The sequence below is a fragment of the Eimeria maxima genome, genomic scaffold (assembly GCF_000499605.1).
Source record: "Eimeria maxima Weybridge genomic scaffold, Emw_scaff216, whole genome shotgun sequence".
NCBI classification, from domain to species: Eukaryota; Apicomplexa; class Conoidasida; order Eucoccidiorida; family Eimeriidae; genus Eimeria; species Eimeria maxima.
Genome location: NW_013565030.1, coordinates 1 through 18,844, shown reverse-complemented (window position 1 = coordinate 18,844; position 18,844 = coordinate 1). Strand labels below are relative to the sequence as shown.

At 49.2% G+C, this 18,844-nt stretch overlaps 4 protein-coding genes across 4 annotated transcripts; all 4 read right to left on the bottom strand.

Moving 5' to 3' along the window:
* Window positions 1-1,520: 1,520 nt before the first annotated feature.
* On the bottom strand, window positions 1,521-2,675 carry EMWEY_00022230 (hypothetical protein; the record flags this gene model as incomplete). Its single annotated transcript, XM_013480647.1, has 1 exon — window positions 1,521-2,675. One exon carries the CDS (start codon window positions 2,673-2,675, stop codon window positions 1,521-1,523), a length of 1,155 nt encoding a protein of 384 aa, XP_013336101.1.
* A 3,367-nt stretch (window positions 2,676-6,042) lies between these two features.
* On the bottom strand, window positions 6,043-7,386 carry EMWEY_00022220 (hypothetical protein; the record flags this gene model as incomplete). The annotated part of the gene is made up of 1 exon (XM_013480646.1): window positions 6,043-7,386. The coding sequence occupies one exon, from the start codon at window positions 7,384-7,386 to the stop codon at window positions 6,043-6,045; it is 1,344 nt and encodes a 447-aa protein (XP_013336100.1).
* Window positions 7,387-11,757: 4,371 nt separating this feature from the next.
* EMWEY_00022210 (hypothetical protein) lies at window positions 11,758-13,095 on the bottom strand (the record flags this gene model as incomplete). Its single annotated transcript, XM_013480645.1, has 1 exon — window positions 11,758-13,095. The coding sequence occupies one exon, from the start codon at window positions 13,093-13,095 to the stop codon at window positions 11,758-11,760; it is 1,338 nt and encodes a 445-aa protein (XP_013336099.1).
* Window positions 13,096-15,433: 2,338 nt separating this feature from the next.
* On the bottom strand, window positions 15,434-16,861 carry EMWEY_00022200 (hypothetical protein; the record flags this gene model as incomplete). The annotated part of the gene is made up of 1 exon (XM_013480644.1): window positions 15,434-16,861. One exon carries the CDS (start codon window positions 16,859-16,861, stop codon window positions 15,434-15,436), a length of 1,428 nt encoding a protein of 475 aa, XP_013336098.1.
* Between the last annotated feature and the right edge of the window lie 1,983 nt (window positions 16,862-18,844).

The following is an 18,844-nucleotide window of genomic DNA, read 5'->3' as shown; positions in this document are numbered from 1 at the left end:
ACGAGATGTGAGGCAGGTGCAACAACGAACTGTTTGCATTCGTTTCAGGCCCCCAATAAGACTTAGTTGGCATAAATGTGGCAGCTCTGCCCACTTCGGCGACTGAAGTAGCAGGCAGTAGAGAATGCTCAGGGAATTCACAGTGTGCTCAGCAAACAGACAGCTGCTAGAAAGAGGGACTCTTCCGCCACTGTAGTTTTGGCAGGTGCGGTTTGTGCCGCTTGGATCAGTCGACTTCTTTGCATGCGTAATTCACTTCTCTTTCTGAAAATACATTTCCTGGAGGGGCTTTACAGGCTTCTTATTTCAAGCAGCCGACTAGATTGTGCCTCCAGTTATGCTTTCCTCAGGATCCGTTTCAATGCTGAAGGTATGAACGGCTTGTACCTTGTTGGTAAGCACGCCAGACGAGTTTTTGGAGATGAGGCGCCGATTCCGCACGACGTGGTATGTGTATCCTTCCCGGATACACAAAAAAACCGCTGTAAACCCTGGGCAGCAGCCATACATTTCGATGGTAGTGCGTCCTTATCGGAAACGTATTTGCGCAGCTACGCCTTTGTACGGTCCGTTTTGGCACCGACGCTAACAGGTAAGCTGCACTGTACATCATCATCATCTTAGGAGCACTACCCGCCTCCAAGCTTGTAGTGCCGTCATACCCCATCTAGAGCTGAAGCTTTTCTGTGTCTTACTTCATTATTCCCACAACGTGCCAGGTATGTTGGGTGAAACTAACACCCTAAACTACATTTTTCAGGACTGCCGCTGCTAGAGAATCTCGGCAGCTGCGTCAAAGCATTGTGAGGAGAAGTGAAAAGAAATTGAACTGCAGGCCTCATCCCCCCACAGGAAATAATTGTTGTTGGATGAGTGAGCAGCTAGTCACAAACAACATACCGTACCTCATGCTTAAAGTATGGAACATTTTTTTCGGTACAGTTGCATACCAGTACTGCACTTTGCCTACCATTGTGCAGCGCTGGACTATGTGAAACATGCATACGACAGCGCGCGTTAACATGTTGAAAAACCATCAATTCTGTTATGAGAAAATGAAGCAAGGCATCCGCGGCCGAAAAAAAAATTACTGTTGATTGTGTAAGCAACTCGTGACAAGCAACGAACCGCACCTCTTGCACCTTCCACGGCACAATATTCTGTGACACGGCGCACCTCTGTGACGGTTTTCCTACCACGTCACAACACTACACGACACACAACCTGCAGACGAGAGTGCAGATTCATGACTTGAGTGCCACCAACTGTGTAATGTTGAGAAAAACCGACTGTCCGCAAGCACCGCCTAGAATCACGATTGTCCTTGACGACTCTTGAAAAATTCCATTTTTGAAGGCTTCGACTAAGAACCATTAAATCCACTAAGCGGTCCTACATTGTCAACCTGTGTTAGCGTGCCAGGTTAAGGGAGGATTCGATGCGGAAAAGGCAGCCTTAAGAAACACTACGCAGGCATTCTCTCTCACAAATACACAGTCCGAATGAAAAACACCTATGAGTTAAGGACACATTCCATCTTTTCGCCAGGGATCCCATTTCGGACCTTTTAATCTGTGGCGCCCGTGTGGAGAGCAGAATAGCAGCCTTTTAAGAGCAACAACTTCAGCCAGTGGGGGGCGCTTTCCAGTCCTGTAAATTTTCAAGGCACGGATTAGGCGCAGAATCAATTCCCTGTTATATGCCGCCAATGGGGTAAAACTTACCCATGGAGGGGTCGCAGGTAAATCCAAGTGGAAGCGCGCTGTGAATTTATCCCACCAACGATAAAGCAACATAGAATCCTTAAAAAGTTCAATAGCACACACGATGGCATCGAACGCCATGAAATAATAACCTAACAATTCGACAACGCAAAGTGGATTGAGACGCCTCGGCGGTCTGGAGCTCCGAAGCCAACATATGGTTACTAGCCGCTCGACGGCATTCATTACCATGTCGGCGTCCTTCTGGTTCAGGGTCTCCTTTGCAAATAAGTGCCGCAACGTCAACAGGCAGCTATTAGGGGAAAACCTCCATGACCGTCGCACAAAGAGGTTTGATACCCGGATGTACCGAGGGAAGACACGTTTCTCCAACACTGGAAGCCGAACATACGGGTGAGTTCGAATATCCCCTGGCACATATTGATTTCCGGGATCCTCAGTATGCCCGTCCTTCGATAAAAGTGATGTAGACGCCAGTTCAGCCTCTCCCTCGTCTCCAGGAATCCAGGAACTCTCCCTTATTTCCTCGTCTTCAGGCTGAGACTGGATGCTTGGGATTGCATCCATCCAGGAGTCTGGGTCCAGAGATGGGAGAACACCACTGATGAATTCACCGCGCTCTTCAAGTGCTTGCATTGAAGAAGTATGCAGGCCCACCGGACCACCACCCTCATGCTCAGAACCACTTTGGTCCTCTAGCAACTGTTCCCTTGAATGCGCCTCCCCTTCACCGGGAAGAAGACGACCTTCTACGGATCCCGTCGCAGCGGCGGCACCTGATAGCATTGAAACTAACTCTGTTAGCCTGGCTGACGCGTCAGTTGTAGAACTAGAAGTCACTCTTTGCTCCAGAAGCCCCATATCGGACTCCAAGTCTAGGCAAGTTTCTATGATGGAACGATCGTGTTCATCGATACCTTCCCCGCCATCAGACAGCCGGCGATATGCCATGGCGGACAGCCGATCTCTGGTGAGCAAACCCCTGCATATTTCCAATGATAACAAAATAATTATAATGGAGACAGTGATGGCCAGGTAGACGAGGAGCGGCCGCTTCCGGACGCGGGATCGTCCGTGGCGAGCATGTTGCGTTGGACTCGACAGTCCCCTACAGGTGTCTTGGCCAGAACATGGGCTAGAAGCCTGAAAACCGTGGTCAAAGTCCCTCGTATCGGTTAGAGGGAGCGACAAGTTTTGTTTATCCAGAAACTGTTGGTCGTCGGATGACCCCAAGCTAAGCAGGACCGAAGTAGCATCGTGCATCGTTCGACGGTACTTCCAAAAAAAAGAAGCATGAGACTTCAACTACACTGGTAGATTCAATTTCTGGAGTGTGTAAGTGAATCATTCACGGAAGCACCACGAAGAAGAACTCCCTGATGTCTTTTTATAGACCAGAATGCCCTTCCACCGCCGCGCCAGTAAGGGTGGCTTTGCCGTCCGCAGCAATGAGTCACGCTGTAGCGCGAGGGCTTCTCCTAGGCTGCCACGCTGCTACTCGAGCCACCCACTGATCAAAGCATTCCATAGTTCTGCCAGTCAAAACAGCATTAAGTGATCTATAGACCGTGGCATTAGGGGCCCCACCAACAGAGATTCACTGAACCGGTTGCCCGTGCCCAATGTTACAATACTGTGGCGACTCTTCAGTCGCCCGTGGGGTTCATCAGCCCACGTTTTGCGTTTGGCAGGCATGAGGACCCCAGCTCTTACATTTTTTCAATCCTCACTTTCCATATATGTTTTCATGAGGAGTGTGTTCATAGGCAATCCGTCCTTTAGTCTGTGTCCTATTTGGTGACAGCTCAGCAATGTAGCCCGTGCGGTGCACGGCCTGTGCACAGTGTAGGCTACCGATTCGTATACCTTAGCATTCAACTACTTAGTTGTGCTAGCACTACCTTTGGTTTCTAGTGAATAAAAACCCCTCAAAAAGTTGTAGAGAGCAGTGCTTTGCATTTTTCCCCATCGAGTCACGATTGGGCAGCTGAATTTGCTGCACAAGTCTTGTTTGCAGCACGTCTTGGCTGGAGATGTGTCTGGCTGTAGACGATAATACCACGTCCTTAGTGGTAGTTGCAACTGCTGCAATGAAACTCTTCGACATTGGGGACAATGTCAGGGCTGCTGATGACATTACCATATCCTTTGTTGTCAATTCAATTGCTGCAACCCAACTCGTCGGCCTTAGCCCACAGCCACCGTGAGCTACCGTGGAGGTCAAGGAAGCGAAAAATCAAGTGACTCCTCCCCTAGACTTCACAGGCGTGAAAGACACGCCGACACAAGGTCATGGAGCAGCTGCGAAGACGATGCAGCCCCTCGTCCACGCAGTCCATGCGCAGCCTGTGCAGCTGGTCATACCCACGCGCTTAGTAGATGCGCGCACTAACATTTGTAGTGCAAGTGTCCAGGCGGAAATCCGGACAGTGGCCCATCAGGCATCATCATCATAGTCGTAAAGTCGTTAGTGCCAGGTGCGGTCTACCGATCCCCGAACTAAGCCTACATCGCAAATCCCACTGAAGCCTACGCCATCTTAGTGGACGATACAAACCACTCCGCTATCTCTAACACAAGGAGAAAGATGATCCTTCTCGCTGGAAGGCCGCCAACTTCGCAAGAGGAACCCGTGTCGTAGCTACGTAGCAAGGGGCTGCACGCAGGGGGGGACAAGAGAGGAATAATGGGAATAATTTTCCTGGGAAGAGAAATCAGCATTGCATGATACCATACGGAATTAACATACGAAGATTTAGGAGTGGGGCTTCGGGCCACAATTGCAAGCAAGAGAATGCAAGAAGAAAACCCGAGCATAAATTCAATCTTCCCCGGATCTAGTACGTGTACAGATCGCAGTGCAAGTGAAGAGGACGAAGTTCCTCAATTGCGTAGTGATACCTACACTAGCAGTGGGTAGTTGAACGAAGAATAACTGCATATTAATGCGGCGCAGAATTTCCACATGGAATAGCATCACGCGAGAACAGCCGAGGAAGGCCCTCTCAACATGAACTCGACAGGCTTGCGACACGACAAAAATAATGTGGCAAATTGATTCTCTTGATAACTCGATCAAGCTCTACCGTCACCACATTGTCACTGGCATTTTTCCCTTCTTTCTGCTCGCAGTAAAACTCCTCGATTTGGATCCCCATTATAGGATTAATTCCAAAGAAGCAATATGCTCTCACCAACTGAATGTTGGCGAATTGCGTAGGCAAATAGGGACTAGTTTTCTTTTGTTCCCTTTTCAGTTATCAAGAGAATCAAGTTTTCCTGCTGAACAAGTAGAACACCAGCTACACAGCTCAACTTGTGAAACACGCAGAAGATATACGCAGCACACAATCATGACAATCGGAACGACCATACAAGAAAGCTTTACGTCATACGCAACCCGGTGGATTTGTGTTTGCCCTTTTATAGACAAACAAAAAATACCTGCACCCAATAAGCAGTTATTGTTCATTAGTGCCTAGTGACACACACGTCTACTGCTGAGCTGCGCAGCTCCTATGCTATACTGTGCTACAGCATAAACGGCCTGCGTTGTCAACGTATCCAGATAAGCTGGGCGGCGTACGCAACGTTCGCTATTCATCTGCTTCTCATGCAAATCAATCGCCTCTAAGCTCGTATTGATGTCCAATCAATGATCGAGTTGGAATACACGTGTATCTACTACTACAATTATGCCAGTGTTGCCGGATAGAACAATGCCTCAATCTATATTAATAACGTTGTGGCTAATGTAGAATATCTGCAGCAGCGCCATCATGTGAAGCTAACTGTACAGTTGTGAACAGAAGAATAAAGAAGTTAAACTGTATAGCCGTAAGCCTGGTCTAGAAATAGCCTTCGCTTTGGTTGTGCGCAGCTCATCACAAATAACGAAGCCTACCTGTTGCTCTATAGAGAAGACGCGTTTCTGTACCGATGCGAAACTTTGTCACAATTTGGCTATCATGGCTCAGCGCAAAGATACAGGACGCGGCATCCTGTACACGACAGCGGAGACGAGTGTGTTGACAGTCAACAGCCATGCTGTGCCAAAAGTGGCCCAGACCGACGTGCACCGCCGTGCGGGAAAAGCTTGCAAAATGGCGCCAACACTGCCATTCTAGAAGCTTGCTGCCGCTCCGAAGGCGCAAGAGGGCGAAGCATCCACGCAGTGACCGTATATTTTGGGGGTGGTTGAGTACCCTATGTATTGGTCAGTGACACGACTACACGTGATTCAGAGGCAAACGGCTGTGATGAGCGGTCTGTGACTATCGTCGTACATGCACGCAACCACCTGAAAACCACTCATGTTTTAAGGACAGTCTCCATCGTCTCGCCAGGGATCCCATTTCGGATTTTTGAATTGATGGCGCCCTTGTGGAGAGCAGAACAGCAGAGTTTTGAGCGCAATAACTTCCGGCAGGGGTGGGCGTTCTCCTCTTTTGTAGATTTCCAGGGCAGCCACAAGCCGTTTTACCAAGTATTTGTGAAATTTCGCCACTTCCTTTCGAGTTGGCCCCGGAGCGGGCAGGAGGGGATTGACATCAAAGTTTGCTGCAAATTTCTCCCACCATAGATGAAGCTGCATATGTTCCCCCAGAATTTCAGCGGCACACACGAGAGAATCGAACACCATAAAATAACTACCTAAAGATTCAACAATGTGAATGGGAGAGGGGCCCCTTGGTCCTCTATGACTGCGGAGCCATGCCAAGTTTACCAGCTCCTCAACAGCTTTGACCAGGGCATGCACGTCCTTCTGGTTCAGTGCCTGCTTTGCAAATAACTTCCGCATCGTGCACAGGTAGGCATGAGGTGAATACCTCCTTATCCGTTTCTCAAAGAGAGATGAAGCTCTAACGTATCTAGGAGTGACACCTCTCTCTAACACTGGCAGGCGAACATACGGATGAGTTCGAATCTTCGCAGCAACAAGCATATTTTTGAGGATCCCAGTATGCGCAGCCTTCGATGAAGGGGATGCAACCGCCAGTTCAGGCTCTCCCTCATCATTAGTAAACAAGAAACCCTCCCTTCTTTCCTCGTCTTCAGGCTGAGATTGGATGCTGGGGATTGCTTCTATCCAGGAGTCGGGGTCCAGAGGTGCAGCTACCCTACCAGTGAATTCACCTCGCCCTTCAAATGCTTGCATTGAAGAAGTATGCAGGCCCACCTGACCACCACCCTCATGCTCAGAACCACTTTGGTCCCCTAGCAACTGTTCCCTCGAATGCGCCTCCCCTCCACGACGACGACGTTCTTTTACCGATTCCTTCGCAGCGGCGGCCTCCGATAGCATTGAAACTAACTCCGTTAGCCGGTGTGATGCGTCAGTTGTAGACCTAGAAGTCGCTCTTTGCTCCAGAAGCCCCATATCGGACTCCAAGTCTAAACAACCTTCTATGATGTAACGTTCCTGTTCATCGATACCTCCCCCGCCACCAGCCAGCCGGCGGTATGTCGCGCCGGACAGCCGATCTCTGGTGAGCAAAGCCCTGCATATTGCCAATGATAACAAAATAACTATAATGGAGACAGTGGTGGCCAGGTAGACGAGGAACGGCCGCTTCCGGACGCGGGATCGCCCATTGCGAGTATGTTTCGTTGGATTAGCCAGTCCCTTCAAAGTGCCCTGGCCAGAGAATGGAATGGACATCAGTAAACTGTGGTCAATTTTCCTCGTATTAGTTAGAGGGAGCGACAATTTTTGTTTGTCCAGAAACTGTTGGTCGCCGGAAAACCCCATGCCAAAGGAGACGGGTGGAACGTCGATGCCGCGGGTTCTGCTGCAATAGAAGTAATGTTTTCACGATGTTTCGAAGGGTGCTTTTCGGGCGGAACCGTGTGTTCCCGCCTCCAGCATATGTAGGACAGAAGAAAAATTCCGGGTGCTCTTAACAGGGCTAACAACCGTTCCTTCTGTTGCGGCGCCATGGGATTTGGCAGTCTGAGCAGCACCTGATCCAACCAACCCGTGCACCATCCCTGCTGGTGTCGGGCACTGGTCATAGGCAAGTACAACAACCTGGAGCAGAAATTCTAATATTATATTTGGCTCTGCTGTGGATAAATATTGTCTGGCAACATGAGGCCAGCAGTGGGTAAAAAAGACCAGCGACTGGATTACACTTTCCGCACCGTCCCGATGAGGGGATCAGCAACCGGTGGAGGCTTCGACTGGAACAGAGTTTCTCGCGAAGACGCTTTCTCCGGGTTTTTTCGTATCACCTGTTGATCATGGAAGAAAATGCCCAGTCCTTGATTCCTACACCCGGTGGGATACACCGATGTTCGCCCGCAGGCAGTTGCCATGAACCAGACCTCTCAGAATTCCCCAGCCAAGAAATTTTCAACTTCAGCAAATAAACGCCGTTGACAGATTTACATCAACACCAGCAACCAACTAGTGACGTCTCTACTGCATATTTTTTTTGCGTTCCCCCTAGCTTAGGTGGTCGAGGTGACCCACCCCACGAGTGACGAATATCTCAGCAACTGTGACACGAATTCCACTTTGTCTCACCAATAAGTGCTATTTATGTAACTACTGCGCCTTATAATGATACTCGGCTAATATGGCCAATATTCGAGTTAGATGAAGAGTAAAGCAGGATGTGGCTGTCTAGTCTCCAAGCAAACTCCTCAAAGCAGCAGAAGTACTGGGAGATGTGGTGTACCATTAGCTGCAGTACATGTGGCTTCAATCCCTGCCACGGCGAAACACAACATTCATTCACGCAGGGGTCCACATGCAATGCGCGTACCAACACTGTTTAGAGGTGCTCAACACTTAACGGGTATCATTTGCCAGACACAGAATTACACGAACATCCCACCTTCAGGTCACAGCACCTGCCTTCCTAATGCTACTCTTCAGGAGAGCAAACTATTTGCTGGTAATCTGAAATTCTTCCTGCAGAAGCGCAACAAACCACCAAATCTAAGGTGCTGGCGCTTCTTACAACAAAACAACGAAGGACCAAGCCTAATCATGAAAGCCCAATCAGTGGGTGATATGGAACTTTGCTTCCCCATTTCGGGGGGCAGCGAATGATTTCGCTACCTCCCTGAAAAAGTAGAAGGTTGTTCCAATTGATTCAGTACTGGCAACTCCGCAGGAGAATCAACCATCGCAGTTACGTGGAAAAAGGCAGCTAGAGGGAAGAGGAAAGAAAGGAGAACAAAATGGAAACGAACGCAACAACCGAACAGAGGGGCGCGGAAAGGGAGTGAAAATAGAGACGTCAACCAATTCGGCGTCCACCACCAACTTACCGACTGAGATAGAGTAGGCGCATGGGTAGCAGGACCGATGCAGAGTACGAAACACTAATTCGCAGCAATTGGCAGATGCTTCACTGCTGATTACATAGGAAGACAGTGCAGAATTTCTTTACCTAAGCACACTAGGCCCCTCGAAAAAAGCCCATGTCATAGTTACGGAATAGTGGCTGCAACATGAAGAGGAAACGAGAGAAAGCGTACCACTGACAAGGAAGCGAATTCGGCAAAGCCACGTAGAAAGAGAAAGTGGCTTGGGAATAAAGTCCTTCCAGGTGGGCCAGCAACGCTGCCAGCGAAAAACCACTGACATGGAACAATTGCGTGCAGAATATGCACAATCAGTCCACCGCAGCTGATAGATTTACACCGAATTGAAGAGGACTACAACACGGAATTTCTACGCTGAAGCACACTATTCGACAACAAAAGTGCAAACACCTGCATATTACACACTGGCTCCTCCCCTGACATAGGGCCGGAGGTGGCTTTTACAAAATGCAGGAAAGCAGTCACAGCGGACCTCCATTCCCCCAAGAGTTTTGCTTTCATTCAGTTAACGTGTGAAAGAAATGTCTGCGGCTCCGACAAAACTAATCTCACAAGTAGGAACGATATAGTAGAATTCGCACTGCAGTGTAAGTTGGGAAAGCTACCAAGTGGGGTAAAAAAGTATGGTTAGAGCGATACCCAGTAGGAAACATTACTCTCATGTTCAACTGGTGAGGCAGCAGCCAGCCGTAGGGCGTGAAGAATGTCTCCACTGTTCTACTTCGGCCTGCGCTCCAAAGGCACTGGCACAGAAGGTTGCATGGCATGACAACCACCGTTGACGCCACGAGCATCACCAAGCCCGAAGACGATGTCGAACCTGGGGTGAAGCAACAAAACTGGTATTTCACTCCGGGCCTGAAACACGTAAGCTGGCAGAACTTGTCCGGGTCTGCAGCAGCCCAGAAAGAGACAGCGGCAAAAGGGTGGTTGACCATATTTCAGTGAAGTAGAGCGGGAGCGGCTGGTATAGCGCATGCATCCAAGGACCGCAGCAAGCGGATAGAAAATGCTGTTGGTAACTTACGAAAGGTCAAGTCGTGGATGGTAATGAAGCCAAGCCATGCAGCCGGAGGCAGTGTGGCTTTAAAAGGCAAATGTGCTACCTTCTGTTTCTTATGTCTTTCGGCCCCCTTACCTGCGTAGAACGTTTGTTCTTTTGAATGCGCCTATCCTATCATAGGCGCAGCAAACTCAGGATATACAACAATTCGCGTGCTTGCAAGATGAAGGATGCAAGGGCAGTCTGGCTGCACCTTTCAAGCATCCGATTTGTTGTATATCCTGCGTTTGCTGCAAGATTCATTTGAGTAACGAAGGTATACCACACGTCCACTGTGGTGGTATGCACCCAACAAGGTGCTTCGAAGGGTGTGATCCGGCTGGGTGGCGGGTGCATGGGTTGCAAGCAGGCCCTAAAGGCACCATAAAGTTCAAGCAGGCACGCCTGCGGAACGCGGATGGTCGACTCGGATCCGGCGCCACAGTAGATGCTCTATTTCTCGTTGTGATACTTTACACCTTTGCAGAAAAACAGAGTGCCGGAGACGTGCTGACGTTGATGCGATGATGGCAACCATATGATGAACGGTCTTTGATGCAGTCTGAAAGCTGCAAAGCAAGTTCTGTAGAGCCGTACCTATGAATCTAGTTAAAACAAGCCGGTGGATACGTACTTGCCTTTTTGCAGACAAGCAAACAATACCTGCACCCAATAAGCAGTTATTGTTCATTAATGCCTAGTGACCCACACGTCTACTGCCTCTCCTGCAAATCAATCACCTGTAAGTTCGTGTTGATATTCAATCAATGATCGAGTTACAATACACGTGTATCTACTACTACAATTATGTGTACAATGTGTCAGGGTTGCCGGATGAAACAATATCTCACTCTATGCCTGCAGCAGCACCATCATGTGCAGCTAACTGCACAGTTTTGGAAAGAAATGCAAAGAAATCAAATTCTATGCCGCATAAAAATGCTTGTTGCCGGTGGGGAGAGCAGCTTGCCGCAAAGAACGGCTCGTACCTTTTGCTTAGAGATGGCACACCTTGTTGCTCAATTGCAAGCTCTGCCACAATTTTCCCGGCGGAGCGGAACAGCATTCATGAAATTCGGCACGCGAAGGTGTAGTTTAACGAGCTCAAAGTCGCCCACTTGGTAATGCGAAAATAAGGCAAAGCACTTGCGGACAAAATTATTTTTGCTAGTGGAGTAAGCAGTTTGTCGTAAACAACGAATCGTGCCTCTTGCTTTAGAGATGGCACACTTTTCTGTGCCATTGCAAACTTCTGTCACATTTTCCCCGCCATAGAGCAATACTGAATGACACGAGACCCAACGTACAAAACGGCATAGTAGTGAGTTGAGAGTCATCAACCGAGTTATGCGAAGATGAAGCAAAAGGTTGCGAGTGTCGCCGTGCAATAGAAACATTAGCATCGCCTCCTGATATCCCTCTGATTATTTCTCTTAGATGCCCCTTATTATTTCATTTCACGATATTGCCATTTCCACCGCGTCCCACTGCCACCTTACGTTGCTAATTTAGGCCCATCCCCTTGTTGTCCTGTGGCCCTTGTTGCCCAGTGGCAAGGCTCGGCTCGGTCCAAATAAGGAAACGAAACCCCTAGACAGCGTTGTACGAATATCAACTAGTTACGTGCGGATAATAAACCAATCCAACCATGCTTCAAGAACATTCTCCATCGTGTCTCCAGGGATCCCATTTAGGATCCCTGAAATGAAGGCGGCTGGGTGGATGACAGAACAGGAGCTTTTTCAAAGCAACCACCTCTCCAGGTGGAGGGCGCCTTCCCTGTTTGTAGATATCTAAGGCAGCTATAAGGCGTCTTGCTAATTGCCTGTGGAATTTCACTAATGTACTTCCACTTGACCATGGAGCTGGCAGGGAGAGGTTCGTATTAAAGCTTGCTGTGAACTTCTCCCACCACAGCGAAAGCTGCATATGCTCCCCAACAAGTTCGATAGCACACACGATGGCATCCAACGCCAAAAAATGATCACCTAAAACTTCCACCAAGAAACGAGGGCGACTCTGTTTCGGTGGCTTTTGGCTCTGAAGCCACGATGTTACCACCAGCCGTTCTACAGCATTTAGGAGGATATCCACATCCCTTTGGTTGAGTGTCTTCTTTTCAAATAAGCTCCGCAAAGCCTGTAGGTAAACATGAGGTGATGACTTCCTTGGCTGCTGCGCAAAGAGGACGGATACACGTAGTCGCCTCGGGCGTACGCCTTCCTCAAGCACTGGCAGCCGAACATACGGATGATCTCGAATGTCGCCAGGATCCAGTAGATCTCTGAGACTTTCTGGGCGCTCTCGGTTCGATATAGCGGATTTTAGAGCATGGTTAGGATCTCTGTTGTCATGCTTAACCCACAACAAATTTTCCGACTCTTGAGGCTGAATGCTGATGCTTGGAATTGTATCCATCCAGGAATCGGGGTCCAGAGCAGGAGCCACACCAGTAAATCCACTGCGTTCAACAAATGCCCCCTTCGAAGGAGTTGGCACACACCCCATATCATTGTCTTCATCCTCAAAATCACTTTGCTCCTCCAGCCACTGCTCGCTCGAGTCTACCTCCCCTCCAACGGGAAGACGTCCTTCTACTGATTCCTTCGCAGCGGCGGCCTCTGAGAGCATTGACACTAACTCCGTTACCCGGTGTGACGAGTCACTTGTAGAACTCGAAATCGCTCTTTCCTGCATAACCCCCATATCGGCCTCCAAGTCTAGGCAACCTTCTATGATGGAAAGCACTTCTTCGTCGATACCGTCCCCACCTTCTGCTGCCAGGTTGCGGTGTATAATTCCTGACCCTCGGCCTCTGCTGCGGAGATACTTGCATATGGAAAATGATATCAAAATTACTGCAATGGAAAGGCTGGCGGCCAGGCAGGCGAGGAGCGACAGGTTACGCGGACGGGATCGTGCATGGCGAGTGTGTTGCGTTGGGCTGGGCAGTCGAGTCCAAGTGTACTGGCCAACATGTGGAATAGACATCAGTTTGGTGTGATCCCGTCCGCTCGTACTGCTGAGAGGTCGAGACACACGTGACGTCTTGAAAAACTGGTGGTCGACTGGTGACCGCATGCCAAGGAGAACGTACGTATCATCGGCATCAAAGGATAACCTTACGAATGAAACGTACCCGCGTATTTCAAAGCATAAGTTCCCAATTTTCTTGAATGAGCTACCAGCCACTCCCTCCACGCTGCGCCCCTTGGGCAGCGTGGCACGCCGAGCGACACCTGACGAACACTGTGCAGCCCCGTTGTTAGTGTCTGCTGGAACAATGAATTCCTGTTTATATTTTCTTTTTAATTAGCCTGAGGACTTTTGAAAAGCTGCGGACAGCAGCGAGTTGGGAAGATCCAACACTTGGGCTCTTGTAGCAACCTTGCAACCTTGCAGCTGATCGACGACATCGAGCAAGACAACATTCTCAGTAGAAGTAGCTCTTCAGATGTGTTAGGAAATTCTGGGCATGGGGAAAATACCCTGCACTGGTTGTCACCGCGTGGGGAACCAAAGGGACGCTCGCCTGCCTTTTTCCATGGTGACGGCTCCTCCAACGACTCTCTTAGCATTGCCGAGTTTCCCCCTTATTATACACTCGACAGGACTGTGGCATATGACCAGAGGTGAGCTCTACTAACAACTGCAGAGGACAACGGGGACAAGGTGAGTATCCGTTTCCCCACAATATATGCCGTTTTCATCAACAGCTGGCTGAAGGCGGTTATGTCGCTTAGGTGAAACTGAACAACAGTGGGGTTACTTAGGCCCGTGAAAGGAAAGGCCAAGGCATGAGTGACAGCTGAGCCAAACCATACAGTCGCAGCCCTAACCACTCTGAGACTGACCTGTCTTGCCTCCTACTGATTACGTCCCTCGCCTTCTTTCCGTGCATAGCTCGCTGCTTATCTTTCGAGGCATGCATATCCTAGAGGAACCTTACAGTCCTCGTATTTCAAGCAGCTGAATGGTTTCATGCCATGCGTTGTACTTTCTTCTAGACTCATTTGGGTGGCAAGCAGCCCGTCCACCTTGGCTGTATGCAACTTCACAGGGATTTCAGCGGAGGCGATCGCAGTGAATGACGGTTGCAGAGGTTAAAGGCATGCCACAAACGTCCAGATCAAGTGCAAATAAGCACTTCTGCGGGGCGGTTATGATTGCCGGTGGACTGATTCGGATCAGGCACAACTGTAGATGCCTTGTTTTCTTTCCTCCTGGTAATTTGCACGTTTGCCGAAAATCGGAGTGCTGGTGTTGTGCTGAGGTGACAACGATGATAGCAACTATATGATGAAAGGCCTCTTGGTGCAGTGCGAATAATTGGGACGCAACTTCTGCAGGGCCGTGGCGGTGAATCTAAACTAAGAGATGGGGAGCATTCATGCTTGCTCGTCTCTAGGATAAACAAGACGTACCTGCATCGACGAAGCACTACTTATGAATGAATATTCAATGCGCCTCTGTCTACAGCTGAGCTGCTGAGCTGCTCACCTACTCCACATATAAGGTATGCGTTGACATCGACGAGGTTAAATTTGATGGGAGGCATGAAAGAAATAAACTGTACACCAGCCCCCGCCGCTCTGCAGACGCCTGCAAACTAGTGTTGATATATCAGCGCTGCTAGAGTTGCAGTGTATGTGCAATTATTACTTTTCAGTAGTTGTCAGACTTGCCAACTGAAATTAATCAGGCGGTCTCATCGGAATTTGGTAAAGTTGTGGTTGCTAGAGGACATCGGCAGCTGCGTTAACTCTTCTTGTGAATGTGAGTATACTAACAAGGAAATACATGTGAAGGAATAAGCTGGTCCCGCAGCAAAGAAATAACTATTGCCAGCGTAGTAGGCAGTTCGTCCTAAAAAAGGAACCACATTTCTTGCACTGGACATGGCACACTTTTTTGTGCCATTGCAAACCTCTGTCACAATATGCCCACCGTGGAGCAACACCGAATGACACGAGATCCAACGCACAAAACGGCGTAGTAGTGACTTGAGAGTCACCAACCGAGTTATGCGGAGATGAAGAAAAGGGATGCGAGCGCCCCCGTGCAATAGAAATATTAGCATTGCGTCCTCAGTGCCCATTTCGCACGTTTGTGTTAGACGCCCCTTATTATTACATTTTAGGATATAGCCTTTTCCACCGCGCTTCATTGCGTCAACGCAGCCACCTAACCTCTCTAATTTGGGCGATCACGCCTTTGTATTAACTAGTGACAAGTCTCGGCTCCGCCCAGACAAGGAGAAGAAAGCACTACACAGCGTTCTTGAAAATATCGCCTAGATATACCGTGGTTTAGCCAATCCAACCATGCTTTAAGAGCATTTTCCATCGTGCCTCCAGCGATCCCACTTTCTATCCTTCAGAGCCGGTCGCCCAAAAGGGGGGCACAACAGCAACACTTTGAGCGCATACACTTCTTTCAGTGGAGGGCGTCTCCCCTCTTTGTAGATATCCAGGGCAGCGAGAAGCCGCGTTGCCAGATGCCTGTTGAATTCCGCCATATCACCTCCGCGTGATCGTGCAGACCGCAGAGGCACTGCCTTGATGCCTGCTGTAAACTTCTCCCACCATAGTGGAAGACTCATATAGTCCCCCAGAAGTTCGATAGCACACACGATGGCATCAAGTGCCATAAAACGGCTACCTAAGATTTCAACAATGAAGCATGGAAATTCGCGTTTCGGCCTTGCTGGGGTGCGAAGTTGTACTGTAGCCACAAGCCGTTCGAGAGCAGTTTGGAGGACATACACATCCCTCTGGCTGAGTGTCTTCTGTGCATATAATTCTCTCAAAGTGGTTAGATATACTTGAAATGATGACCTCCTTGTGGGATTCGCATAAAGGTTAGATGGACGGAAGTACCTAGGAACGACACCTTCCTCAAGCACTGGCAGCCGGACAAACGGATGATTCAGAATCTCCTCAGAGACAGGGCCATCGCTGAATCCCGCGAAGATGCTGATGGTCCTCGATGGTGATACTGATGATTTACCCGAATTGTCCTCGTCACCTGCAGCCAAAAAACCCTCTTTAGTTTCCGGCTCTCCAGGCTGAATGCTGATGCTTGGAATTGTATCCATCCAGGAATCGGGGTCCAGAGCAGGAGTCACATCAGTGAATTCACCATTCTCAACAAATGCCTGCTTTGAAGAAGTTGGCAAAAACCTCATATCACTGTCTTCATACTCAAAACCAGTTCGCCCCTCCAGCCACTGCCCGCTCGAGTCTACCTCCCCTCCAACGGGAAGACGTTCTTCTACTGATTCCTTCGCTGCGGCAGCTTCTGATAGCATTGATACTAATTCCGTTACCCGGTCTGACGAGTCATTTGTAGAACCAGAGGTAGCTCTGTCCTTAAGAACCCCCATATCGGCCTCCAAGTCGAGGCATCCTTCTATAACTGAAAGCTCATCTTCATCAATACCTTCCCCGCCCTGGGACAGCCTACGATTTGTCACTCCAGATAACCATTCTCTGCTGCGCAGGGGCATGCATATCCACAAGGATACTATAATAAGTACAACGGAAATAGTGGCGACGAGGGAAACAGGTCGCGGCAGGTTCCGTAGCCGAGACCGTGCAGGCCCACTGTGCTGTGGTGGGTAAGGCAACTGACTCCCAATGTCCTCTCCGCTGTACGGATTAAAGGCCAGTGAGCTTTCACCCAATTTACTACCTGTGCTGAGAGAGCACGGCAATTTGTGTGTCGCCAGATATTGCTGGTCGCCAGATGGCCTCATGCCAAGGCGGGAGAAAGTAGCATCGAGGTCAAAACAACAACAAGTAACGAAGGGCTTTAACCACGCAAAATTGTTTGCTGAAGTGTGTACCTTCTTGCACAGTTAAGACATTAATAACAGAAATCCTGGGTTTTCTTGACAGGGATAGCTGCAGATCCCTTTATTGTGGTGCCGCTCGCGGTGTCTTCGCACTCCGCCCAGGGCATGAGCCGTCGCGTGCAATGTCCTTGCTCGTATTTGCTACTACTTAATCTTGTAATAACTATTCTAGATAGTATAAGTTGTATTAGATTTGGGTTTATAATAGCGTATATGCTGTTCCTAATATGTGGAAGGCAGTGGGCGGAGAGTATCCAGATTGGGTGGCACTCCCCACCGTGCTGCTGTAGAGATCGGCGACCGTTGGCACCATTGTCTAGCATACCACTAACTGAGACACCACTTAGATTTTCTTTGTAGCTTGTTTTGATGGTGGACAAAAACATTCTCTTCTTTTTTTTCTTTGGCTCTGTTACAAATGGAACTTTGTACCTAATTTGCCCCTCAGATTTGCCAATGGTCCCCAAGCAAACACACACTCAGGACTCCCCAACCAACTAAGTCTCAGGTTTAGCTGAAAAACGCAGCGTGGGGCACTCCATGAACACTCATTATCTTCGACAGGCCTCTGAACTGCAGACTTGTCTTGCATTTTTGCCAGGACGCATGAGCCCCGAAGCCCAGTCATAGGGAGATTCCCTTGCTTCCCAACTGCGACAAGAATGAGCCATACGCCCCTGCACAGATTAGTTGAAAAGAAGTTTCTCGATTTTACTTCAGGGCCAACGTTGGCTGCAATGGAGTCAAAGAAGTTGAGGCACCAATCCCTGCAAGAGCAGCTGAACCCTGTAGGTCGCAGACGTCCTCAGAACAGCACCACCACGGCTATGGAGAGAAGACGTGGATGACCGCGACTCGCAGCACATCTTTTTCCACCCCTCTACATGCAGCCGTACCGGTGTTGCATTCACTGCAGACAGTTCCCCACCGACGGTTGTTGAACAATTGCTCGGCCTGCAGTAGTCAGCCATGCATAAGGAGACAGTGCATCTACCAGCTTTATGCAGTCAACAGTACAAGGTCACAAGCCCTGGCAGCCTAATTCCACTTACCAGAGTGACAAGAAAGGCAAAGACTCCTCCTGTAGAACCGCAACAACAGAACAACACAGTCTAGAATGCAAGCTCCAACAACAGACCAGCGACAAGCGTGTGAAACGCCTTCATCATTAAACGAATCTCCACACACCCTTGCCAACTTTGAGTGGAAACGGTCCCCGCAGAGCTCAAAACGGCAGGTTCACACCAGTTAGCATCGAAGTCTCCAACGATAAGTGGGATGCAACGGTAGAAAACCCCCATAAGCTTTAAAGTTTGAACCCTAGTTATGCATGCGTTGGGGTTACGTTATAGCACTAGTTGCACCTAGGTGCTTTGCATTTCATGGCATGCCGCCTTCTTTCCTCACCAGTCCCAAATGCAGGAGAGTGTGTCTGTAGTTGGAGAAAGGCCACTTATCCGGAGCTAGCGGACTATTTGCGCGCAAGTAGGCATACTGGGCGCAGGCAGACTTCTTTAGGGTTAGTCCGCATTGTTAGTGCATACAGACAAGAATGCTTCTTTGAGCTTGATCTAAAGGCTCCTCCATACCTAGTTGCAGCGAAGTCCGTTGGAACTCACGCCAGGCTGTCTTGTGTGCCATAGCTCCAGGCACCAGTTGTGCCCAGGATACGTGGAAACTCGAACGTGATGTTAGCTGTTTTTACGGGACCGATCGTAAGCGTTTCGACTCCACTGCGGCTCACAGTGTTCCTTGGATAATATTGACAACCTGAATTGCATTTTGTAGTACCGCATCGTTCACTGGGGCAAGTGCAAGAAGAGGAACTCAAGTCCACTGCAGAAAGGTTGGAGAAGGCTTTTGTAGGGTATATATATATATATT